A 26,942-nucleotide genomic window follows, 5' to 3' on the forward strand; every position below is an offset into this window, starting at 1 on the left:
TAAGAGTCAAAGTATCCCCCAAACACCCTCATGGGTCTTATTAACAAAAAAATAATACCTTTGGGATCGACAGCAAGCAGTGGCCCAAGTTCAACTGGTGGACCACAGCCAAACTTGTTCTTGGCGGATACCCGGAATTTATATTCTTGCCCTTCTACAAGACCAGTAATATCACATTTTGATCTATCAGTATCCACAGCGAGTCTCCAAGTATGCATTTTGGCATCTTTCCTCTCTACGATGAAGCCTATAATCTCACTTCCTCCATCATCTTTGGGATCATCCCAGTTCAGGAGACACATTTTTCTGTTCACCACAACAGGATGCAGATCAGTTACAGGCCCAGGAACATCTGAAAAAGAAAATATGAAATATAATAACAAAGACACAAAAGGTTCTTCCTCAAATCATTTCATTAAATGTAGCACTTCTTACCAAATATTTCTGCTCTGGTTGCTGCCGATTTGGAGCCACTCTCATTAGTTGCAGTAATCACATATCTTCCATGGTCTTTCCTGAGTGCATTTTTGATAGTTAGCACTGATGAAGTGCCAACATTTTCAATTACCACTCGGTCCTTGTCAATTTCCCCTTCCTCTAAAGTCCACACGATTGTAGGATGAGGACGCCCAGTAACAGTAGCAGGCAGTCTAAGGGTTTTACCTGCCAGTATTTGAACACCTTGTTTGACAGAAACATCTAATTCCACAGTGGGAGGTTCTATAGTCAGAAAAAAAGAAAGAGAATTGATTATTTCATAATGACAGTAATTATTTTCACACGAGGGTTTATTTCAAACCAAATAAAAACATTACCGTTAGGTTCTGCAACAGTTACAGGTTCTGTTTCTCCAGGAGGCCCTTCCCCAGCAATATTAAGAGCAGTCACACGAAGTTTGTAATCAGCACCTTCTCTAATTCCTTTAACTAGGTAGCTTAGAACCTTTACAGGTTTCTCTGTACAACGGGACCATTCATTTGTACCCAGAAATTGCTTATAAACATGGTAACCAGTGATCTCTCCACCTCCATTGTATAGTGGAGCATCCCATGCTAAGTCAATAGCTGTTGAACTTGTATCAATGATTCTTGGAATAGGTGGGCCAGGCGGTACTAAAGAAAATAAATATATAAATCAAATTAGCAGGTTGTAATTTAAAGTTACCTTAATTTAACTAATGATAACTGTACCAATATAGAACTTACATATTGGATCTTGTGCAATTTTAGGATCTGATGGGGGGCTAAATTTGCCAGGACCAGCTGCATTTTCAGCACAAACTCTGAAAACATATGTTAATCCTTCTAACAATCCTTCAACTCTTGTCTCCAGAGCATTCACGCGATCTTTATTCACCCGAGCCCAATGAGTGCCATTGATTTCACGTTTTTCAATCCAGTATCCCAGAATGGGGCTGCCATTATCTTTAGGTTCATTCCATTTAACCAACATACTACTGCTGGAAGGTTCCTCTACTAAAGGTTTATCAGGTGCATCAGGAGGACCTGTACACAAAGAAATAAGCAGATTTTTAATTTATACATATTTAAAATTTCATGTGATAATTTTTATTTGACAGATGGAGTTATTTACATTATTCATAAGATGTTCAATACAGTCTTACATAAATTTATCAAGGAGGTTTGAGTAATAAATTACAGGATTATACTAAAAAATTCAAATAACTATACTGTCTTCCTTAAAGTATTGTCAAGCACTGGGGAAATCAGGAGATTCAAATGGCAGTTCAAATGAGTACAAAGATTTATTGCAAGCTTAAGCTCTCTTCAAGAATCTGACCAACTAGTGGTCAAGGGAAATGAGAGGGAGATAAGAAAAGCATTCAAGGTGGTCTAGACTTAGATCTCGAGCACTCGTGCAAGGATTCATGACTTACGATATGATGAATTTGATCTCTCCCTCTGTCTCAGCCTGGTCATTTTTTATTTGTAATATCATTTGCTAATTGCAGAGGAGTTTTACCAGTGGTGACCATGAAATAAAGTGTCCATGATTTCCACGCTATTTATTTTGAAATAAGTCTCTCAATTCTCCACTAATATGGGGTGGTTCTCATTTACGAGAAAATGGCTTAAGACACCCTATTAATCTGTTCATATATTGATCACCACAAACCTCATCTCTAATGAAGGAATCATAATTCCACTAAACACTTGTTTTGTAGATCCCAGTCAGACATAAAAAACAAAATGAGGCTCCCATGGCAATACACAAAACAGAAGAGAAAGACCATCTCTGAATCAAAGTTTTAATATTAACATATAACAGACATGTGACAATATGCATTGTCTTGGAGGGGAATGATGAACTGTTCCTTATAAAGGATAAGACTTACCAAATGGATCTTTAGCTACCACAGGTTTTGAAACAGCTGGTGGTCCAGGCCCTACTCTATTCTCCGCTTTCACACGGAAGACGTATTCTTTTCCTTCAATCAGTTTAAGCACATTATATTTGCAGTGCCTAAGTGTGGAAGTGACTGTAACCCAGCCCGTTTCAGTTTTGGCGCTGTCTTTCTTTTCCAAGACATAATTCAGGATTTCGCTACCACCATCATCAAGAGGAGGTTCCCATTTGCAAGTTATGGAATTTTTTCTCACTTCTTCAAAAACAAAGTTGACCGGAGGTCCAGGAACATCTATTTTTAAAACAAAAATAATGATGAACTTGTGCATGTGTCATAACATGTCTTTTGTATAAGAAGTGAAATAAATTATGTGCAGGGACGTACCTAAAACATTGACTTCACATGAAGCTTTAGCTACACCGTGGTCATTTTCGACTCGGATAGTGAATGTGCCATGGTCTGATCTGAGTGAGTCTCGAACAACCAGGAAAGATTCTCCTTTTTTACTGTTGTCAATGCTCAGCCGTTCAGGTATGGATAAATGGAAAGGCTCATCCTCTTCAGCTTCACCTTTCTTCTTCCTGGAAATCTTCATGACTCTCTTCTTAATTTCTTCGGGTTTAATAACGTCATCGTTCCATAGCCAAGCAATTGCTGGGTAAGGCGAACCTGAAACCCGTGCATCTAGTGGAATATCAGCACCTTGCTTCACTTCAAGGCCGGCCTGCAAATTAGCAGCAAGGGAGACCTTTGGAGCCTCTGTAACAATAATAAAAAAAATGCAGTATTAATTTATGAGTGACAATTAAAAGTAGTCCTCAACTTACAACATTTCATTTAGTGACCATTTGAAGTTGCAACAGCACTGAAAAAAGTGACCTATGAAAAAGTGTGACTTTTCCACAAACTTATGACCATGGTCACGTGATCAAAAGTTGGAGTCTTTGCAACTGACTCATATTTGTGATGGTTGCAATGTCCTTCCATCACCGTCTGACAAGCAGCATCAATAGGCAAACCAGTTTCACTTATTAATTTAACAACCGTAGCAAGAAATGTTGTAAACAGAAATAAGGGAGTCAAATGTGGTCATAAATTGAAGACTACCTATATAGCACAAAATAATTCTTATGTATTAAGAATGAATAAGGAGGGGGAAAATGTGTAGAACGTACCAATAGGATCCGCTGCTTTGATTAAAGGAGTAATATTAGATGGTTCACTAACTCCTGCAGCATTCTCAGCACGAGCTCGGAATTGATATTCTTTGCCTTCTTCAAGATCTTTTACGGTGTAAGTCAAAAGAGGCACTAAATACTCATTGCATCTCTCCCATTTATCTCCTCCTTTAACCAGTTTTTCCAAAACATAACCCATAATTTTCGTTCCTCCATCGTACAACGGTGGCTTCCAGGTGAGAGTTACTGTCTTTGATGTTGGATTATGAGTCTCAAGATCAAGAGGTGGATCGGGTCGTTCTGTGTATTGAAAATTTAAAATTAAATAAATAAGCAGAAGGTATGGAAAAAAAGTTTACATATTCATTCTAAGCAGTTATTTATTAATGCATATACTTACGCTTTGGATCTTCAGCAATCACTGGATTTCTCAATTCGAGGTATTCACCTCCTCCAATTTTATTGACAGCTTTAACACGGAAATAGTATTCAGCATTTGGAATAAGATCCTTTACATTCCATGCCAATTTATTTTCACCAGACATCACTGGTATGTATGTTCGCCTCCCAGCTTCTCTTCTTTCCAACACATAGTGCAAAATGGGAGTATTACCATCAAATTCTGGTGGTTCCCAGGTAACTTTGCATGAGCTTTTTGTCACTTCACTTGCCTTAATGGATTTGCATGGTCCAGGTAGACCTAGATGAAAAAAAGCACATTTGAATTAAATTTGAAAAGTATGCAACAAAAATTCAAAGAATATGAAGAATACCCATGCTTGTGATAAATGATATGCCTACAAATTACAGTTTCTTAGAATAAGAGACAATTAAGTTTTTTATTTGAACTCCATCATATCCAGGATATCTATCTTACATTAAAATTAGCTTATAATATGTTTCTTCTTTCTTGACCTCATCTTTCTCATTTTCTCGTCTTTTGTACTATGTTCTCCTATTGGTATCTTATGCTTTTTCACTTCTTGTTTATATGTTATAATTAATTATTGTAACTATGATTTATGACCTATCACTTTGTTTTTGTATATTTACTGAAAGCATATGCAACAAAACAAATTCCCTGTGTGTCCAATCACACTTGGCCAATAAAGAATTCTATTCTGTCCTGTTCTGTTCTATTCTATAAACAATGCTGCTTGCATTGGTTTAGCACTATGAACTGAATGCGAATGTCTGTTAATGGAAAGGGAAAAAATATTTACCTATTACTTTGACATTAACTGTGCCAGTAGTTGAACCCAATTTATTCTCCAAGGTAATGGTATAAACACCAGCATCTGCATGGACAGCATTTGTGATTTCCAGCAAGGCAGAGATGTGGTCACTCTTCATTGTGGTTCTGTCACCTGCTTTAAGCTCCTTCCCACTTTTATGCCATGAAATGGTTGGGGAAGGAACAGCTCTGAAGGGAACTGGAATACTTAACTTTTGACCTTCAACCACAATAATATCAGTAGTTTTTATATCAACAGTTGGGTTACCTATTTAAAAATAGAGAAGGATAATCTCAATCGGTGTTAAAGAGCAGTTTTATTGTGGCTGTATATTTTATGATTTCCTTGGAAATAAATATACTTACAATCTGGATCTTTGGCCACAACGTTTTCTGAAATATCTGATGGCTCACTAGCTCCAATAGCATTGACAGCTCTGACTCTGAGGACATATTCTTTGTCAGGTACAATGCCCTCCTCTGCTTTGTATTTCAAGTCTTTGACTGGCCGAGAATTTATCCTCATCCATTTCTCAGTTCCTGCTTCACAGAGTTCAATATTGTATCCAATGATCGGACTTCCACCATTTTTCTCAGGTGGTTTCCAAGCAATGGCAATGTGTTTTCTGCCCGCATCCGTAACATGCAAATCCAGAGGTGGCGAGGGAGGACCTGCATGGATAGAGAGAAACATATTATCCATCAGACATTTACTAAACATAAAACAGTTTGACCTAACTTAATCTTTTCTACATTATGATTTTTATCTTAATTTACTTGTGGGATCTTCAATAGGCAGGATGTCAGTTGGTTCACTGGGATGACCACAGCCAGCTTCATTTTCAGCACGAACTTGGAACTGCACCTCTGTGCCCTCAATGACATCAGTTACTCTGAAATGACAGTCAGGTCCAGCCGTCTTGCCAGCTTTCACCCAACGTGTGCCAAGCTTCTCTTTCTTTTCAATGACGTATCTGTATTAAGAGGAATAGGATGCAATTATGCAATGGAATCAATCTGAGGCATTGAGTTAAAAACAAAATGGGTATTTATCTATCTTGATTAATTGTTGCAATACCGGTGTGATAGAAACATAGAAACATAGAAGATTGACAGCAGAAAAAGACCTCATGGTCCATCTAGTCTGCCCTTGTACTATTTCCTGTATTTTATCTTACAATGGATATATGTTTATCCCAGGCATGTTTAAATTCAGTTACTGTGGATTTACCAACCACGTCTGCTGGAAGTTTGTTCCAAGGATCTACTACTCTTTCAGTAAAATAATATTTTCTCATGTTGCAATACCGGTGTGATAGAAACATAGAAACATAGAAGACTGACGGCAGAAAAAGACCTCATGGTCCATCTAGTCTGCCCTTATACTATTTCCTGTATTTTATCTTACAATGGATATATATGATACATATAGTATCCCATGCAAATAATAAACCTCAGAACCAATTACAGGATGAGATCAGTTTCCTGCTGTGCTCTTTCCTGATGTACAATTTCAGAATCAAAATAGGGCTGGAAGGGACCATGGAGGTTTTCTAGTCCAGCCCCCTGCCCAAGCAGGAGATCCAATACTATTTCATACAAGTGACCGTCTCTTCTTAAAAACTACTAGTTTTTAGCATCTACAACTTCTGACAGAAGGTTGTTCCACTGGTTAATTGTTCTCACTGTTAGGAAGTTTCTTCTTAATTTCAGGTTGCTTCTGTCCTTAATTAGTTTCCATCCATTGTTTCTTGCCTGCCCTCTGGTGTTTTGAAAAATAAATTGACCCCCTCCTCTTTGTGACAATCTTTCAATTCAATTCAATTTATTAGATTTGTATGCCGCCCCTCTCCAAAGACTCGGGGCGGCTCACAACAGAATAAGAACAGTATAACAATGGAACAAATCTAATAATAAAATTTATAAAAACCTCAGCAATTAAAACCATACAGCACATACACATCAAACATGAAATATAATAAGCCTGGGGGAGATGTCTTAGTTCTCCCATGCCTGGCGATATAGGTTTCAAATATTGGAATACTGCTATCAAGTCCCACCTAGTCCTTTTTTTCTCTAGAAATGTTGACTACAGAAAGTCCCCAAAGGGGTTGGGCCAAGATGACATGTGGGGATGGGGGGTGGGCTGAGAGTTGAAAGAATCTAAATTCCCCATCCCTTTGTTTTGGGGAACAAATTCAGACCAGATATTTGAATAGCCTATATGACCTCCCCCCCTCCCCGCCACCTGAAATTTATGCCATATAGAAAAAGGATCCAGGAAATTGTTAGGAAGGGAACAGTTACGCACTGCTCTCCATCTGCCTGTGCCTGCAGGCTTGAGGGGGGGGGGCATAAATTTTACATTCCAGATGGCCAATTTTATGAATGGTGTGCATGTGCATGACAGTGACTGTTTTTATCTTCATGGGTTTTTTTTTCATTTTACAATGTTTTAGTTTAGAAATGTTCAACTTCTTTTATCTTTGTATCTATTTTATTGTATTTTATCACTATTGTAAGCCACCCTGAGTCCTTCAGGATTGGGCGGCATAGAAGGCAAATAAATAAATAAATAAATAAATAAATAAATAAATAAATAAATAAATAGATCGATCGATCGATCGATCGATCAATCAATCAATCAATCAATCTTCATTGTTTTCTTTCCAAACAGCAATTAACAATGCCTTGGGCTTGTTGGAGTGCTGTAGCACTGGAGCACTAAAAGAATTGTTCTGCCAATGATTCCATTACCTTAAGTAGGAAATGAATAGCATTCTTACCAAACTTATTTTCTAAGTATCTTGTTTGTGATTCAATTCCTGCATGTCATTCTACTTACAAATTACTCCATTTACATAACTTTTAAATTGAACTTTATTTTTGGATCCTGATAACCAAGTTGACCATAGATTAAAATGAAATCAAAATGAAATTAAAAAATGACCATATCTCACTTTTCTCAACCCACAGCAAATTTTTATCACTTGGGAAATGGGTGCCTCTATTGATTACTCAACATATTTAATCTATTTTTCTATTCTTCACCTAAATTTCCTACTGGTTTCTGGAACATGGGTGCTCTGAATGTACGAACTTTATTAATTCTTCTCTAATCATGTATCTTTAACTGGATTTTTTAACATTTAGCATTTTACACACAGTAAACGTAATATCTACACAAATATTGTCCTAGATGTCTTTATTAATAATATTACCGTTGAATTGGCCTGCCACCATCATTCTTAGGTGGTTCCCATTTCAAGTCAACGTGTCTCTTTGTCACCTCAACTGGTGTAAGGGCATATGGTGCTCCGGGGGTAGCTAAAATAAATAAAATCCACATTAGATAGACTGGCATTTTAGAAACAGGAAACAGCCGGTTGCTGTTTTGAACATAAACTCTGAAAACTTACTGAATGTGTCTTTAGCTAGAACCGAGTCCTCAATTTCACAGTAATCGCTCTGCCCCACTGCATTTTCAGCAGCCACGCGGAATACGTAGAGAGAGCCTTCGGTCAGAGGTGTCACAGTATATTTGGTGTCCTTTACTGTGGTATCTACAGTCTGCCAGCCTTTGCGGCGCACATCCCTCTTTTCAACAATGTAGTTTGTAATAGGAGAACCCCCGTCTTTTTCTGGCACGGTCCATTTAAGGTCTGCAGTGTTTTTAGTGATATTAATGACCTCAAGCCATCGTGGAGGTGAAGGTGGATCTATGAAGACATTAACATAACAGTTTTACTTTATAAAAAAGCAATAAGGAATCTATCAAGCAGTGGGATAAAGGCAAACTGTATATCTTTATTTACTTCTCTGAGACCTTTATAAATGACATTGCAGTTATATTAGTGTGCCACTATCATTCTTCACGATTTTTTAATGTAACTTTATTGAAGAAATTTTTAACAAGATAAAAACAATATAAATATTAGAAAAGAAACAAAAGAAAGAATAGTAAAGAAAAGAAAACTGAAAGAAAACCAGAACTATTCCTACTGGGAATAACCTATGAGAGATACCAAAGATGTTAAATGTATTTAATTCTGCACATAACAACTGCGGCGAGATTAATTTTTGCACAACAATGGAAAAGTGAAAACATACCAACTGAAGATGAATTATTAGAAAAAAAATATGATCTGTGCAGAAATGGATAAATTAACAATGGAAATAAAATATAAAGATGAGTCAGAATACTATCAAAGTTGGAATAAATTTTACTCTTGGTTAAAAAGTCAGGAAAAAGAAAAAACAAAATAAAAACAACCAATTAAATAGTCAACTAACTTAAATAACAGGAAAAGAAAGGAACAGAGGTTTTGTTGAAAATAGGAACAAAAGGAATACCAATCTATATAAAATAAAAATATTAAATGATGGTAACGTAGAAATATCACTATAGAAAATAAGAAACAGGACTGCCACAATGTTTTTAAAATGTCTTGTTTATGTTTGTTTATGTATGTTTGTAATAAAGTAAAATTTTTGAATTTTTTAAAAAAAAAGAATAGTGAAGAAGAAGGAAAATAGATTAAAAAAGAAAAAGGTTCATAAAGAAATGGTTTCTAATCGTTTTGAAAGTAGTTATCAACACATTTATATTTTATCCTCTCTCCAGGATAAAAACAAGCAAGTTTTTAAAGTTTCCAAGCTCTGTTCAGCCTAGATTCTCAGGAAAAGTTACTTACTTAGCCTTTCCTTGCACAACACAGGATCACTGGGTTCACTTGGTTCGCTTTCCCCAGCTTTGTTCACAGCTCTTACTCGGAAAGAATATTCTTGTTTCTCCATAAGTCCTTTGAGGAAATGTTCTGTCATGGGAACGCCTTCCGCCACTCTCACCCATTCATCTGTACCAGTCTTTAACAGCTCTATCACATAGGATTCAATTTTGGCACCCCCATCATGTTCTGGCTTTGTCCACTGTAGGAAACATGACGTCTTAGCAACATCCTTCACTGTTGGTTTCCCAGGAGGCCATGGAGGATCTGGAAATAAATTAAACATTTAGATCTGGTGGGCTAACTTTAAATCAAGAATTCAAATGATATTATTAATCTAAGTTAATTTTTACCAATGGGATCCTTCACTAAGATTGGTTCTGTAGGTTTGCTTGGTTTTCCTGGCCCAGCAAGATTCTCTGCTAACACTCGGAACTTGTACTTCTTATGGTTTGTAAGACCCTTTACCCTAGTAATAATAAGAAAAAAACATTTCAATGTTTATTTGGTAGTAAGTATTATTAAACATATATATGATATTGCTCTATAACCATTCACTGGTGTAAATTAAAAAAAAATAAACTGTTAATGAGAAGTTTTTGGTGCTCTCTGAGTTTGGTTGTAGCTAATGTACAAAATCCATATGTATTATTTTAGAAAGGAGTAGCTACAACACATAGATCTGAACGATTTAAACACTTCAAATTACTAGAAAGCCAAAATGTCTCTGAGCTTCCATTATCAACACAAATGTCATAAATTGCTTCAGTGATAGACAATCATTAATCGTTACTCTATTATTACAATATTATTACACTGTTATAGTCACTTGTGGATCCTACATTGCAAAGAAGATAACTATAGAGAGGATTTATCATATATATTGCCACCAGCTTATGAAGATTCAAATAATTGAAAGCAAGATGATTATTTGGAGGTAACGAATCCTCTCATACAGAATGGTATATGAAGTGTATGTATTTGTTTTCATTTGAAAACATTATTTCTTTTCTGAAAGAATATAATATAAAATATATTCTGAAAGAATATAATGATCTTACTTGAATGTCGTATCTTTAATTGGTATTTTATTGCATCGAATCCATTTATCTTGATCAGGGTCAAACCGTTCAACCCAGTACCCAGTGATAGGACTGCCACCATCTTCATCAGGTTCAGTCCAAGTTAATGTTACAGAATCTTTAGTGATCTCAATAGGCTTTACACCTGTTGGGGGACCTGGTGTATCTGAACCAAGAAATACAAAGTCAGAATTAGCAGTCATGTATTTGTAATTTCAATGCAGATAGCTGTTGCCCGTGGCTATTGTTCAACCAGGAATTCTGCTTGAATTATTTCCCTCCTGTGCACCTCCACTTTTGGCAAAAAGCTAGCCCTGTACGATCAGCAAGATCAAAAATGATTGGGAGGTGAGATAGTTCTCACAAAATGATTCACTGGTTGAGTTAGCTGACCCCCCTCCCTAATGTGGAAACATGGCAGTTTCCATGTGACCATTGTACAGAGATAGGTGTACCCGCCTTTCAGCTGAACAAACTTACCAAATGGATATTTAGCAATTATAGGACTGGATAGTGCTGGTTCTCCAACTCCATACATGTTCTCAGCACTGACCCTGAAGATGTACTCTTTAAGTGGTGTAAGGTTTGTAACTTTGAATTTGGTTTCCTTGATGGTAGATGATAATTTGTGCCATATTTCACTGTCTGCAGCTCTTTGTTCCAGAACATAGTTTGTGATTTTGGATCCGCCATCATCGCGAGGAGGATTCCATGTCAAAAGGCAGGACACGTTTGTTATTTCAGACACATCAAAAGCCGCTGGTGGACCAGGCTTATCTGTGGAGATATAACAGTAGTTTGAGCTTCCTCCTCAGCTATGCGATTAGGAAGTTGCTGAGAATTAAATCACAGAAGTGGCATACCTAGAACATTAACTTCAACAGTTGCTGTTGCCCGTCCACTGGTATTTACAGCTTCAATGATATAGGTGCCACTATCGCTCCTTTTGCTGTCTGTTATTATTACTGTGGAATGGTTGGGTTTGGCTTCAATGGAGATCCTTTTGTCAGGTCTCAAGATATTTTCTGCTTTTGTCCAAGTAATGCGAGGTTCAGGCTTTCCAGTTACTGTTGCAGGCAGTTCTATTTTGGTTCCAGCTTTGACAGTGATTCCAGCCAGTAATTTTACATCTAAGAAAATTTCTGGAGCCTCTGATTTACAGAAAATAAAAACAGAATGAATGAAATATGCTACCCATGGTTGCACACCCTCTCCCAAATATTTTGAAGAATAAAAGTTATATGTTGGTAAAATATAATTTGGTAACTAATTACCCATTGCATCCACTGCCTGGATTTCATCGGTGGGGTGGCTTGGTTTACTGGCTCCTTGCCTATTCAAAGCCTTCACCCGATAAGCATACCATTCTCCTTCCTTAAGTGGTGCTACCTTCATTCTGTTAATCAGAATAGCATTTCAGTTAATAGTATCATTAAGTGCCATAAGAATCATTTATATAAAATATAAAATTCTACTACTGCTGCTACGTACTTGGTCTCAATTACAGGTTCACCACAAGGCTCCCATTTGTCAGTGCCACGCTGGCACTTTTCAACTATGTAGCCTTTGATACGTGAGCCACCATCGTATTTAGGTGGATCCCACATCAGGAAAATGGACTTGGATGTTGGATCTCGCCACTTAACATTCTCTGGTGGATCAGGAACCGCTGTAAGAGAGAAAATTTGTTTTGTCTTATCATGGTAGGTGAAATGTGAATGGAAAGAAAGGTTCACTTCCACTAAGTGGTATCTGGATTTTTAGTGATCTTCCTTGCCACTTTCCCCCAAAATAATTTTTCCACAGCTATTGTGCTGGTAAGCCCTGCAATCTAACAAACAGATTTTCCAAGTATGCATATGAGTGTATTAAATAGAAAGTCTGTGGTGCAATCCAGAAAGTCTGTATTTGGTTTTCTCTTTCAATGAGTTTGTCAACTCTCAATATTTAGCCTGAATAATTAGAGGTAGTCCTCGACTTAGCAGTTCAATTAGTTACAACATCATCAGAAAAAGGGATGTGCGGCCATTTTTCAGACTTATGACTGTTGCATCCCCATCGTCATGTGATTTACATTCAGATGCTTGACAATTGGCCCACATTTATGATGGTTGCTATGTTCCTGGGGTCATGTGATCCCCTTTTTGTGAGCTTCTAACAAGCAAAGTTAATTGGGAAACCTTAATAATTGTGTTACTAATTTAACAATTGCAATGATCGACTGAACAAATGTGGCAAGAAAAATCGTAAAATGGGGAAAAACTCACTTAACAAATTTCTCACTTAGCAACATAAATTAATGTTATGTAACTACTTAGTTACAGAACATTAACTTGTAGATAACATTAACTACTTAGCAATATAAGTAGTTAATGCATGGAACTCACTTCCTGACTCTGTAGTATCATTACCAAACCCCCAAAACTTTACTCTTGGACTATCAACTGTTGACCTCACCCGATTCCTAAAAGGTCAGTAAGGGGCGTACATAAGTGCACCTTGTGCCTACCATCCCTGTCCTATTATTATTAATACTAAAATCATATATATAAACAGTGTTATATCTTTGTATACTACCAATACGTACTTGACAAATAAATAAAATAAAATAAAATAAAAATATATCCTGGGCTGAGTTGCAACCAAATGTCAAGGGTTACCTGTACACAGAACATGAAGAAATCCAAAATTATTTAGAACAACTAATAAAGAAAACTCACTAGCAGGTGCTGTCATGTTAACTGGCTCATCAATGTAAGCAGGCTCCCCTGGTCCACATTTGTTGCATGCTGAAACTCTGAATAAGTATTCTTTTCCTTGGGCAAGATCCGGGACAGTAAATTCTTGGTCAAGAACTTTGTCAATCACCTGCAAAGACAAGATACTCTTTTTCGTATTGCAGCCCAGATCATTTCCAAATTAAAAAGCTGGCTTTACTAAAAATATTTTTCTGTTTAAAACATACTTTAATCCATGTTTTGCGGCTCACTTCACGCTTCTCAATAAGATAGCCAGTCAAAGGGCTTCCTCCATCATTTTCAGGAGGTTCCCATGTTAGTTGTACCGAGTTCCTAGTTATTTCTCCAACTGTTAGCTCTCTTGGTGCACTTGGGCGAGCTGAAAATAAATGCAAATTATATTATAAACCTATAACACAGGTATACATTTATTTATGTACGTTCTGATACTTATATACCACTTCAATCCTTAGTGACTGAGGAGCTTCCAAGCCAAATGCAGGAATCAGATTTAAAACTTAACACACCACACCATAACTATAACCTAACAATCAGATACAATGTACTGTATCTGGTTGTTACAGTATAACTTAACTACCAGATACAATTGGTATCTGGTTGTTACCAATACACTATAACCTAACAACCAGATACAATGTGACACAGAAACTACATCTCCCCAGGAACTAAAATTCATTTCCCTCCCAAAGATCCTCTAGAAGAGCCAAGGTTTGATGGCATTTCAAAATCATAGTGGAGATTTATTTGATGATATTTGAAACGAAATATTTTGGTAATGGAGCTTACAGAAACAGGCTTTAGACCTAATTCATCATGCTTTTATTTTTTTTAAAAAAGCATATATCATTCTATACCCATAAAATTAAAATTACCTTCAAATATTTGCAAATATTTGCAATTAATCCTGAGTATGTGCCTATAAAATGATACCCTGAATATTTATCTAATGACAACATTTTTATGTTTTGGAATTTTATCATGAAAAAGAAAGTAGAAATGAATGTAGTTGAGTGCTTTTTATATGTATTGAAAGGTGCTGATTGTTATTCATTTGGTCATTTAATATTGTCAGATTGTTCATTAAATTTACAAGAATTTATACTACAAAAATATTTACTTGACATTAAAACTGAATGCTTACCAATGACATTAACATCGATTTCTCCTGATACAGATGATACAGGATTGACTAATTTCAGAGTATAAATGCCTTTATCTGGGCGTTCACTTGGTGTAATTGTCAGTTTTGCAAAGGCAAAACTGGTCTCAATTTTCACCCGATTGCCATCTTCTAAAACTTTGCCACCCACTGACCATGTGGCAACGGGAACTGGGTAGCCAGTGATGGGAACACGGATTTTGACCGGCTCTGGAACAATAACTTCAAGTGCATCTTTAAAGCCACTTAAGTCCATTGTAGGTCCGACTGAAAAACAAAAACAAAACAAACACAATTTGTGTCAATTAATTTGGGGCAATTTCTATGATAGGTTTAATTTTTATTTATGGTAGCTGTGAAAAGGTACTTGTCATAACTGAAAGTACTCATACTATTATAAGCTGACTCTCTGTTTGTCTGATACAATGATACAATGGGAGTGAAGAAACCTGATAGTAAGACCACTTCTGTTTAAAGAACAATTTTATACAAGAATAGAGGTACTATTCGTATGTGCTTAAAAAGCAGCATGAAATAGTAGCTTTCATAACCAGGAACATCCCTTTGAATAAATCTTAATTATCTCTCAGAACTACATGGAAATGTTTATCAGGTCCTCCATTTTTACACAGTGATGACACCTGCATGAGACATTTCACAAGATCTTTTGCGCATGGCAAAGTCTACTTCAGGATCTACATTGTGAAAATATGAAGTAGTCACAAAGCTTTGGCTACAGCAAGGCCTCCCAAAGCCTTGCTTTGATACCTACCACCAGCATGCCCCCAAAGGCCTTAAAATACCCCGACTGAACCTCTGAGTGGCTGGAGTGGATTTGCTTGCAGCAGATGATCTACACATAGCTATTGTTTTGTCATAAGGATTCTTTAATCACAAGAACTAGGGGGTTGATTTTAATAATAAGCATATATAACATTTACTTTGAATTGCCAACGTGTCAGAGATAAATAAGATCTGCTTACCATGTGGATCATCTGCGGTTAGTGGTCCAATAGCCTCACATGGATCTGATATACCAGCAGCATTTTCTGCAGAGACCCTATAATAATACTTAGCTAGAGGTGTCAGTCCAGTCACCTGCCAAGACAGGGGCAAATATAAATGTAAAGGAAAGTTGTAAATGACACCAACTGAAAATAATCCAAATGTTTCATGCGCTTCAGAAAGAAGTTATAACTTACAGTATAAGCAAGCTTAGGTGCAAGTTTTGCATTGCAACGAATCCAGTCATCCGTTCCTTCTTCACGCCGCTCTATAATGTAACCCAAAATTGGACTGCCTCCATCTTTTAAGGGAGGCTCCCATTTCAGTTTCACAGATGACTTGGTTTGCTCAGCATGATCAAGGTTAATGGGAGGGCTTGGTCTTTCTGCAAGACATAGGAATTTGGAAGGTTTAAATATTGTTCCTTTCAAGAAGAATGCACAAAATACAAAAAAAAAATTAAAAAGATGAAATGGTGTATAGGGAAATCTTGGATGATCCCTAAACTAGCACAGTAGAACCTGGCCAGAACCTTCTACTGAGGTATCCTGAATCTTTTTCCGTGAACATGGAAAATACTTGAAAGAAATTGGCTATCTATTTTGAGTGTGATACTTCTATTCTCTCTTTTTTGTCACAACTAATGATTTCTTAAATCATTAAAACTGAACTTATTCTCTCATATTTCCCCCTAATTCTCCTCAAATATTTTGTATGCTTGTATTTATAAATAAATAATATTATCACTGAGAGATGATGAAAAACTGCTATCTTATTATTAGCATACTAACCAATTGGATCGGTTATCTTCACCGCATGTGTGGATGCACTGGGTTTGCCAACTCCAACTTGGTTTTGTGCTCTGACCCTGAAAAAGTATTCTTTGTTCTCCACCACATCGGTCAATGTAGCAGATAATTCATGGGCTGGTGTAGTCATGGCTGGCTCCCATTTAATTGATCCTCTGTCACGCAGCTCAATCACATAGCCTGTAATTGGAGATCCTCCATCATATTCTGGTGGCTCCCAGGTAAGAGTTGCACTGGACCTGTTCACATCAGCAACCTGTACATTGAGAGGCGGACCTGGAACCTCTGCACAGTGGAAAGAAAATTACAAAACAGGTGCTATTTTTACTCTGAAGGATTGGAACAGCATTAATCTTCTCAAGTATCTGGAACCATTTTCTTACCAAATCTGCTCTTTGCTTCAACGGGTTTATCGGTTACCACAGGTTCACCAGTGCCAACTCTGTTTTTCGCACTCACACGGAAGAGGTACTCCACGCCACCTTTTTGAAGACCTGTTACTGTGTATTCACAACTATCAGCACGATCAGTTGCCAAAATCCAGGTCTTGCGTTTGATGTCACGCCTTTCCACCACATAACCTGTAATCTTACTACCACCATCGCTTTCTGGTTCTTCCCATGCAAGGCTGACTTCACCATCAAATGTTTCCGTGACTTCCAAGTTCCTCACTGGGCCAGGGACATCTTAGAGAAAAGAAAGCAAGATGTATTCAACGGAACAGCAAATTTTGAGCTTGACATATGTTTTATAGCTGAATGGCTTATATAACAATTTATTCCTTTTAATTCCAGTTTTAGGCATTAAATCAAATCAGACCAGATCAGGTCAAATCAAATCAAATCTCTTTATTATGAACTTTAATCAGCCCTTGCTTTCAACTATTAAATTCATGTTTTCTGTATTAAAAATACAGATAGTATTGTTAAACTACTATTATCAGAGAAAACGTACTAAAAGTAAAGTTTTTGGAAGTTAAGAACTTACTGATTACTTGAACATTAATGCGAGCTTCTGCTTTTCCATGTTTATTTTTCAGTATAACTTTGTAACTTCCCTTGTGTGATGGCTTGGCTGCAGGAATTCTGAAAGATGTACTATCAGTTGTGGTATCAACAGTCTGAGTGGGTAAGGCTTCATCTTCTTTAAGCCACTCAGCCTCTGCTCGTGGGTAAGCATCATATGGAACAACCATGGTTAATGGCTGGCCAACATCAACTACAAGATCTTGATCACCTGTCTTTATTCTTGGAGCAGCTAAGGGAAACAATAAAAAGGAATTAGCATTTGAAAATATGTTACAGAAATGATGCATTCAAGTTTGATAAAGAAAAGCAAAATGTACCTTGAACTTTTAAAATAATGTATTGTATTAGGTGAGCCAAATTGTAACTGCCAGTTTTGTGGTATTGTGCTTCTTGAATTGCAAACTAATGGGACCTTGTTATCACCTTTATAATTCACAGAGAATTTCTCTAAGATGGGTAAAATTTTATGATTGCCTGAATGTAGAGATTTTCAGTGCATAAAAACTAAATTTATATATTGTATATAAAATCTCAAAAAAGTAACATAAGATTTTTATAAAGTGATGTTCAAGAGAACTGATAAAGTGTAGAACAAATAAGTGCTAGATATTAAAGGAACAGCAGTGAGGTATGAAGTTGAGACATCATAGAATTGCATAGCAGTACATACAAGAAAGATGTATGTACTTTTTGTGGGAGAGTTTTTCATTCCCATTGAAACTAAGAATTCTGGAATTACTGGTAACATTCAGAAGGAGAATTGAAAGGATTTTGTAACATCTATAAATGTTATTTCTTGCTATGATAAATCAGTTTGAAAGACTTACCTGCTAGTTCTAGCTTAGCTCGAGCTTCTTTGTCTTTGGCAATAAACCTATATTCTCCTTGGTCACGGGGCCTTATTTCACAGACCTGCAGCCTGTGGATCTTTCCTTCACTCATCATTTGATGTTTGTCACCTTGGACTATAATCATGTTGTTTCTCAGCCATTTGACCTCCACTTTATCTTTATTCAGTTCAGCCGAAAAGATGACATCAGTTCCAGGAGCTTCATAAGCATCTTGGGGTGGGCGGATGATCTCCACAGGAATTTCTGATAGAAATATCCATAAATATGTGTTTTATCATTCCGTCTTTTAACTCTTTTTTTTTTAAAAAAAGCACTGACACTTGGGAAGGAACATAAATCAAAACTGAAAATGTACCTTCAACGAAGAGTCTTGCTCTGGATTTTCTGTCATCCACTCCGCAGGAATATTCACATTCATCTTCTAGTCTGCAGTCTTTTATAATTAATCTGTGTAGATTTCCATCCTTTTCAAACTGATACCTTTAGATCAGATGGGGGGGGGGGGAAACCAGGATTATTTGTTTGTTTGTTTATTTATTTTATCTATATGTCTGTCTGTCTGTCTGTCTGTCTATCTATCTATCTCTATAGTCTGTCTGTCTGTCTGTCTGTCTATCTATCTATCTATCTATCTATCTATCTATCTATCTATCTATCTATCTATCTATCTATCTATCTATCTATCTCTAAAGTCTGTCTGTCTGTCTGTCTGTCTGTCTGTCTGTCTATCTCTACAGTCTGTCTGTCTGTCTGTCTGTCTGTCTGTCTGTCTGTCTATCTATCTATCTATCTATCTATCTATCTATCTATCTATCTATCTATCTATCTATCTCTACAGTCTGTCTGTCTGTCTATCTTTCTCTACAGTCTATCATCTATCTATCTATCTATCTATCTATCTATCTATCTATCTATCTATCTATCTATCATCTATCTATCTATCTATCTATCTATCTATCTATCTATCTATCTATCTCTACAGTCTGTCTGTCTATCTATATCATCTACCTACCTACCTACCTACCTACCTACCTACCTACCTATCTATCTATCTATCTATCTATCTATCTATCTATCTATCTATCTATCTATCTATCTATCTCTACAGTCTGTCTGTCTGTCTGTCTGTCTATCTATCTATCTCTACAGTCTGTCTGTCTGTCTGTCTATCTATCTATCTATCTATCTATCTATCTATCTATCTATCTATCTATCTATCTATCTATCTATCTATCCAGTCTGTCTGTCTGTCTGTCTGTCTGTCTGTCTGTCTGTCTGTCTGTCTGTCTGTCTGTCTGTCTGTCTGTCTGTCTGTCTATCTCTACAGTCTGTCTGTCTGTCTGTCTGTCTGTCTATCTATCTATCTATCTATCTATCTATCTATCTATCTATCTATCTATCTATCTATCTATCTATCATCTATCTATCATCTATCTATCTATCTATCTATCTATCTATCTATCTATCTATCTATCTATCTATCTATCTATCTCTACAGTCTGTCTGTCTGTCTGTCTGTCTGTCTCTATCTATCTATCTATCTATCTATCTATCTATCTATCTATCTATCTATCTATCTATCATCTATCTATCATCTATCTATCATCTATCTATCAGATTTCTATGCCACCCGTCTCCCTTCTCCTGGGACTCAGGGTGGCTCATAGTAAACAAGTACAAGTACAAGTATGTGTTCTGCTGAGAAACAAGAGCAGAAACAGCAACAACACGTTGCTGAACAAGCACTTACTTTTTCCCTTCTTTTATTTCGCGCCCGTTTCTGTACCACTTCACAGCTGCTTTCTCTTTGGAAAGCTGGCAACTAAAAACAGCATCATCAAATTCAGTAACTGTTTGGTCCTGCAAATGTTCGATGAAATCGGCAGGTGCTTCTGTGATAATAAGCTCCGCTACAGATTTATCTTGGCCAGCAGTGACGGTGTATTCCCCTTCATCTATGAACCCGCAGTCTTTAATAATAAGGGAATGCTTGTATCTGTCCACTTTGTATAAAATGCGGCGGTCAAAAGTGACTTCTTCACCATTCTTCGTCCATGGAAGTTTTACATTGAGACGGTTAACTTTGCACCAGAATGTGACAGACTTCTTCTCCATGGTTTCAATGTCTTGAAGAGGTTCAACAATTCTGAGATCCTCCTCTGTGGTAAGAGATTAATTAAATGCAATTATTTTAAGCTCTTATCCAAATTTGGGTAGGACTGATATCCTGGATCATATGCTAGTGTGGAGCACTTACCAAGTACAGTTAAATTGGCGGCTGACTTGACATGTTCTCCTCGCTGATTTGTTAGTGTTACTGTGTAAACAGCCTGATCATTCTGATGAGCATCTCTGATCCTTAGAGAATACAGTAAATCCTTATGGACCATGATGTATTTTGCACTGTCATATATTGGTTCGTTATTTTTGTACCATTTAGCTTTGGCACCTTCTGTGTTAACTTCGCAGTTGAAGACAAGCTCTTCTCCCTCTTTAACAGTTTGGTCTTTCAGTGGAACAACAATCCTGAGTTTTTCTGTGAACAGAATTAGTGTATCATTTGTAAGCTGCATCCTGAACCATGAAATAATAACAATAGCAATATCACTTAGGCTTATATACTGCTTCACAGTGCTTTACAACCCTTTCTAAGCAGTGTATAGGGTCAGCATCTTGCCCCCAACAATCTGGGTCCTCATTTTACCGACCTCGGAAGGATGGAAGGCTGAGTCAACCTTGAGCCTAGTGAGATTTGAGCTGCCAAATTGCAGGCAGCTGGCAGGCAGCAGAAGTAGCCTGCAGTACTGCACCCTAACTACTGTGCCACTATGGCTCATAATAGCATACATAGTAGATGTGCTAAGGAAAAAAAGACTTACCAATCACTTTCAACTGTGCTTTTGCTTTGACATCTCCAAGCATGACAATATAACGTCCCTCATCATCCAAGACAGATTCTTTAATGACCAGGATTTTCTTTTTGCCATCAGAAAGTATATCATATTTGTCACCTGTTTCAAGAACAGTGTCGCCTCTGAGCCACTGCACATCAACGCCAGCTTTAGATACTGAGCAGGAAAATTCTGCCTTTTGTCCTTCAATAACTTCAAGGTTTTGAGGTTTAGTTATAAACTCAGCTGAAAGCTCTGTAAGAGACATTAAAAGTCATGATTTAGCTGTTAATAGAAAAAAGACAGATTACTCAGTTTAAAAGTAGTTGCTTTATCCAGCAGATAATACTACAATACTATGGGTTCCCAACCTTTTGATAGCCACTCTGGAAATTTGAAATCATGTTGGTTTATATCAATATATAATGAAAAGAAGGACTAGGGGAGACATGATAGTAGTGTTACAGTATCTCAGGGGTTGCCACAAAGAAGAGGGAGTCAAACTATTATCCAAAGTACCTGAGGGTAGAACAAGAAGCAATAGGTGGAAACTAAACAAGGAGAGAAGCAGCTTAGAACTAGGGAGAAATTTCCTGGCAGAACAATTAATCAGTGGAACAACTTGCCTCCAGAAGTTGGGAATACTCCAACACTGGAAGTTTTTAATAAGAAGATGTTGGATAACCATTTATCTGAATTGGTGTAGGGTTTCCTGCATAAGAAGGGGGTTGGACGAGAAGACCTCCAAGTTCCCTTCCAACTCTGTTATTCTAATCTATACCCTCACAAACTGTTGGCACTCTAATCTAAGACACTAATGTACCAGCAGGATTCATTCTATTATCTAAGCTTCCTCCCTCCACCACCCTTCTTGGCATCTCTGTCTACCGCAAGAATACCAGTTGAATGCAGCCATCAGCCTTTTAAAAAATACTACTTTTTAAGTTTATGGGCCCAGAGAACTTCTTGGAATTAAAAAATGATGCATGTTTTGCAGAATTCCAACTTTCCATTTTTAAATTAAAAAGATGTTCCTGGGTGCCATACTGGAAATGTTTATTTATTTATTTATTTATTTATTTATTCATTCATTCATTCATTCATTCATTCATTCATTCATTCATTCATTTATTTTGTCCAATGCATAATACACATTGAAGAGAAAGATATGTAATAATATAAGTAAAGAAAATAATAGAAGAAAAGATATAAAAGTATAGGTGAACATATTTGAAAGGAAGAAAAGATAAATGAGATAAGGAGAGACAATTGGACAGGGGATGGAAGGCACACTGGTGCACTTATGCATGCCCCTTAATGTGGCCTAACAGAACCAGAGATTACTTTGGAACAGACTTGAAACTTTTTTATGGTTAAGCAGCAAATAAGTCTGGCATTTCACGGCCTGCTTAGCTACTCTGTAGTTCTGAAAGATATCAAAGCAAGCTTCTCACCATTGACTTTGAGTTTGCCTGTCGTCTGAGCATTTGGAAGCTTGCAACTGTAGGCTCCTGCATCATCCAGGGTAGCATTGTGAATGATCAAAATTCTCTTCCGGCCATCAACTTTTTGTTCAACTCTACCACCCTCCGGCAACTCCTGGTCGCCTTTGAACCATGTGACTTCTGCACCAGGTTTAGAGACTTCACAGATAAATTTGATGGTGTCTGTTTCATTAACTTCCACATTGGGCAGGTTTTTAGTAAAGACGGCTTCCTCCTCTGCATAAAGGAATCATAGTTTTAGTTCACGACAACTGCAATTTGCATAAAATAAAACAAAATTAAAAAATGGGGAATTCAGTTTTACCTATCACTGTAAGCATGCCCGAAGTTCTGGCTGCTTTTGCTTCACAAGCATATTCTGCTTCATCATCAAGTAAACATTTGTTGATGACAAGTATTCTCTGGGCACCTTTTGCAATGATGTCATACTTCTTGCCCTTTTTAATTTCAATTCCATCCCTAAACCAGCGTGCCTGTATTAACATTATTAACAAAATATGAAATTGTGTTAAAGATAATAATGGGTATTAGAGTTTAAGCTTTCAAAATGTTAGTAAAGAATTGATATCTCTACTTAATGATGATTATTAAAATCAATAGTTTGATTTGATATTTTGATGTTGATAGTTGAGCCAAACATCCCAATCTTACTTTGTAGGTCTGGTTATCTAGCTAGGGTAGCTTTTTTTTTTTGGCTATTGCGTCACTTTATAAGAACTGCTCATATAAAAGGCTGCTGTCCCCAGAATTAACTCCTGAATGAACAAGTGGAAGATTACATCTCCAGAGCTTTATTTCTAAAACAACTTGGCAACATAATCAGTCAAAATGTGTGTAGAAGAAAATTTTCACCAATGCAGCTGATTGGGAATCCGGTGGCCATTTTGATCGGATGACATGTGAATGGCTTTAGCTATTCTGATCGGATTATTGGCTCGGGCCAATAGAGAACATGTAAAGTCTCTCTCCGTCCCTCTGTCCCTCTGTCCCTCCGTCCCTCCCTTCCCCCCCTCTCTGCAAAGAAGGATGAGTGATGACTGACAACCCATTATCCTTATGTGGTATTTTCTATATGATGTAAGCCTTCCACTAATAAAGATATATAAATATATATATATAAAGACTCGGAGTGGCTCACAACTTAAAATGTATAAAATGCATTCCGCCTATATACAGGATTCAGTTAGAAAATAAAAGATTTATATATCTTTTTATCTTTTTTATAGGGAGGAGAATGACAGGGAAAAAGCAATTATAGGAATGTGCTGGATAATGACTGCCTACAGTCAAAGCCTAGTGAATAACCTAGTGAATAACTTTTGGCTTATGCAAGTACATAGTGTAAGCATAATGGCTAGAATCTAACACTTTCATAGAAACAGGTTGAATTCTGATAAGTGATAGATTTTTCTAAACATAATGTATTCAAAAGTTCAGTTATTAGATTTACTAAATATCACAGACCTTAACAGATGGCCGGGAAATTTCACATTCAAACCGAGCCGCTTCCTTTTCCTTAACTTCAAGATCGGTAAGAGGTTTAAGGAACTCAACACGAAGGGCTGGAAGAGAAAATGTGTATATTTCAATTAAGTACATATAAAAATGAATCTTTATAGCCAAGGCACGCTGACTGACTTTTATTGAAGAGCAAAATCAAACAAAATGGAAATAGTTTGAGAACATTTAATAATACTGTTAGATTATTTTGTTCCATCTATCTATCAGATTATCTAGATAGATGTTTTATCTATCTATCAGACTATCAGATACAAATCTCCAGTGTTACTCTATAGATTATCAATAATAATAAGACTGACATATCCACTTTTTTGGGAGGTATAGCATAATTACCATATAAGACGCACCCTTTTCCTCCCTAAAAGAGGCTGATAATTTGGGTGCATCTTTTTTCCAGCCCCAACTAGTTGCTAACGATCTTCCCAGCTCTTACCTTGCAGGCTCTTTCATTGTTTCTCTCTGCTAAGAATGTTTTCCAAGCCCTAAGTCTTTGCAGGTTTTTTTAAAATTGGTCTAACTTGCTCTAAATGTTTCTTTCCAGCCTTAACCAGGTGCTAACAATATTCCCAGCTCTTACTGGCTTGCAAGCTCTTTCATTGTTACTCTCTCCAAGGTTTTCTTAAAACCCCTAACCAGGGGATAAAATAATGTGCTGAAGCTGACCAGACTAAGGACATTAGCCAGATGAATATCTGGTAAGAATATTCTTTTCCCTATTTTTGTCCCCCAAAACTATACTCCAGTGCATCTTATGCTCTGGAAAATACGGTAAACCTTTGAAAGAAATTACAGTGAATACTTGCCCTGCAAGAACAAGTCATTGAATACTAAATGTTTCTGACCCTGCTGGACTTTAGGAAGGCTTTGAAGACATGGCTCTGTCCTTGTGCTTGGGTAGCTCTGGCAATGGTGGGAAGCTTTACAGCTCAGCTGTACTGAGTTTAATACAATGATGGGTTTCGCCACTGATCATGGAGGGATTTTTTGTTTGCATATGGTAACTGATGCTTTTATATGCTTGTATATCAGTTTTTCAACTAGTTTTTAATCACTTGGTTGTTTTAAATCATTGTGAGCTGTCCAGAGTCACTTAGGTGAGATGAGTGGCAATACCAATTGAATTAAATAGATTTTTTAAAAATGAAAAAAATTACTGGAAATGCTAGCAATGAAACTAAATCATCAATTTTCGAGGCACAAAATATGGAATCAAGAATCTTTGAAGAACCTTAGGAAAATTGAAGGCTTCGGAAAAGGAGGCAGCAAAAGACAAGAGGGTTATACAATGTGGAAAGATCATAAGGGGGGGGGATGCATAGAGTCTCAGAGAACTACTGTTCATTGAATGATGAGGAATCAGCTAAGCCTCTTATAATTCTTGTAAGGAAAGTACTTACGTTCAACATTCAAGAAACAAGAAGTTTTGAAATCTTTAGCATCGCAGGTGTATGTTTTAGCATCATCCAATGTGCAGTCACGAATAATAAGTTTCCTGACTCTGCCATCGGCAATGATATCGTATTTCTTTGTTTTGTGAATCTCTTGACCGTTCTTGAACCATTTGACAGGTGCATTTTCTCTGGATATTTCACACTCCAATTCTGCAGTGGCTTCCTCCTCTACAGTTTGGTCTTCAAGGGGTTTAGTAAACTCCACAGGTGGTTCTGAGGAACAAAATAAACCAGCTATTTAGATTTTGTGTATTTGGCATAGAGGGGAACAGTTTAATGTAATGGTTAAGGTACCTGGCTAAAAAACCTGGAGACTGTGAGATCTAGGTTTACCTTAGTCACAAAATCTGTTGGGTGACCTTGGGTGAGTTACCCTTTCTTAGCCCTAGGAAGCAGTGGCAAACTATTTCTGAAATGTTGCCAAGAAAACTGCAGAGACTTGTCTAGGTATTCACCAGGAATCAATACACAAACAAACACACACTTCGTGGAAGACTGACATATGGACACTATTCATATTTAATAATTATTCAACTAAATTATTCAACTATCTACATCAGTGTCATCCAGCACCGTACCATGCCGTTGTACAAAGCTTACCTTTTACAAAAAGATTTGCTTTAGTTTTGAAGTCTTGTGCAGTCAGTGTGACTTCTCCAGCATCTGTTAGCTTCACATCCCTTAGAACAACAGTATGAACTTTTCCATCAGCACGGGGCACAACCTAAAGGAAAATAAAATATTAGATTATGGCCTTACCTGAAATATTTATGATGCAACTTCAATTAATACATACTTAATATTTCTGAATGGGGGTGCACAACTTTTCACAACTCAAGGCAGAAACAGGTCTTGCCTGCCACATCAAGAGCTGAATTCCAAAAGTGGTTAAACTTTTGGACCCAAATTCATAGGTCATGTTTTATTTTATATAATTTAATAATTGCTATATTGCTATCTGTACAAAGGGGCATATATATGTACATTGAACTGTTTACTTTCCCCAACACATATTACATATGCATTGATTCTACCTCCTCTTATGTTTGCTTCTGCAACAACTTTTTATATGTCATTGCAATTTATTTAGTCAACAGTAGATGGCAGATACAGTAGTGTACTGTATACAGTAATGCAGACAGTGAGATTCAGCACTCAGAGAGAAAAAAAAACCTCTTCTCCAAATTAGGAAAAAAATGAGAAACAGTGCGGTTCAGAGTAGATCAGACATAGATTTGTATGTAATATAATCTGATTGATATCTTGTTCTATCTGTATTTCTTCTAGAGCACAAGCAGTGACATTAGTTTTAGGGCTTAATTCGAGAAAAGGGGTCACAGCAGATGATAGCTACTACCACTTTATCTGTTCTCC

The 26,942-nt window shown here is 36.9% G+C and overlaps 1 protein-coding gene across 1 annotated transcript in view; it reads right to left on the reverse strand.

Moving 5' to 3' along the window:
* LOC139169288 (titin-like) overlaps positions 1–26,942 on the reverse strand; it is a 329,115-nt gene that overhangs the window by 87,551 nt on the left and 214,622 nt on the right. Inside the window, exons 73-110 of the mRNA XM_070755280.1 lie at positions 26,169–26,292; positions 25,515–25,781; positions 24,061–24,158; positions 22,901–23,069; positions 22,546–22,812; positions 21,080–21,346; positions 20,458–20,736; positions 19,951–20,359; positions 18,556–18,680; positions 18,177–18,443; positions 17,309–17,578; positions 16,705–17,007; positions 16,304–16,606; positions 15,710–15,897; positions 15,491–15,605; positions 14,490–14,774; positions 13,555–13,706; positions 13,310–13,457; positions 12,081–12,258; positions 11,864–11,985; positions 11,453–11,740; positions 11,070–11,366; positions 10,569–10,755; positions 9,861–9,976; positions 9,475–9,774; positions 8,200–8,499; positions 8,002–8,107; positions 5,558–5,754; positions 5,147–5,452; positions 4,770–5,048; positions 3,947–4,246; positions 3,544–3,846; positions 2,753–3,127; positions 2,357–2,659; positions 1,206–1,505; positions 816–1,112; positions 436–720; positions 59–352 (exon numbers count right to left, since the gene is read on the reverse strand). Coding sequence (XP_070611381.1) covers positions 59–352; positions 436–720; positions 816–1,112; positions 1,206–1,505; positions 2,357–2,659; positions 2,753–3,127; positions 3,544–3,846; positions 3,947–4,246; positions 4,770–5,048; positions 5,147–5,452; positions 5,558–5,754; positions 8,002–8,107; positions 8,200–8,499; positions 9,475–9,774; positions 9,861–9,976; positions 10,569–10,755; positions 11,070–11,366; positions 11,453–11,740; positions 11,864–11,985; positions 12,081–12,258; positions 13,310–13,457; positions 13,555–13,706; positions 14,490–14,774; positions 15,491–15,605; positions 15,710–15,897; positions 16,304–16,606; positions 16,705–17,007; positions 17,309–17,578; positions 18,177–18,443; positions 18,556–18,680; positions 19,951–20,359; positions 20,458–20,736; positions 21,080–21,346; positions 22,546–22,812; positions 22,901–23,069; positions 24,061–24,158; positions 25,515–25,781; positions 26,169–26,292 — 9,169 coding nt within the window. The remainder of the gene's footprint in view (positions 1–58; positions 353–435; positions 721–815; positions 1,113–1,205; positions 1,506–2,356; positions 2,660–2,752; positions 3,128–3,543; positions 3,847–3,946; positions 4,247–4,769; positions 5,049–5,146; positions 5,453–5,557; positions 5,755–8,001; positions 8,108–8,199; positions 8,500–9,474; positions 9,775–9,860; positions 9,977–10,568; positions 10,756–11,069; positions 11,367–11,452; positions 11,741–11,863; positions 11,986–12,080; positions 12,259–13,309; positions 13,458–13,554; positions 13,707–14,489; positions 14,775–15,490; positions 15,606–15,709; positions 15,898–16,303; positions 16,607–16,704; positions 17,008–17,308; positions 17,579–18,176; positions 18,444–18,555; positions 18,681–19,950; positions 20,360–20,457; positions 20,737–21,079; positions 21,347–22,545; positions 22,813–22,900; positions 23,070–24,060; positions 24,159–25,514; positions 25,782–26,168; positions 26,293–26,942) is intronic.

Source organism: Erythrolamprus reginae, chromosome 1, assembly GCF_031021105.1.
Source record: "Erythrolamprus reginae isolate rEryReg1 chromosome 1, rEryReg1.hap1, whole genome shotgun sequence".
NCBI classification, from domain to species: Eukaryota; Metazoa; Chordata; class Lepidosauria; order Squamata; family Dipsadidae; genus Erythrolamprus; species Erythrolamprus reginae.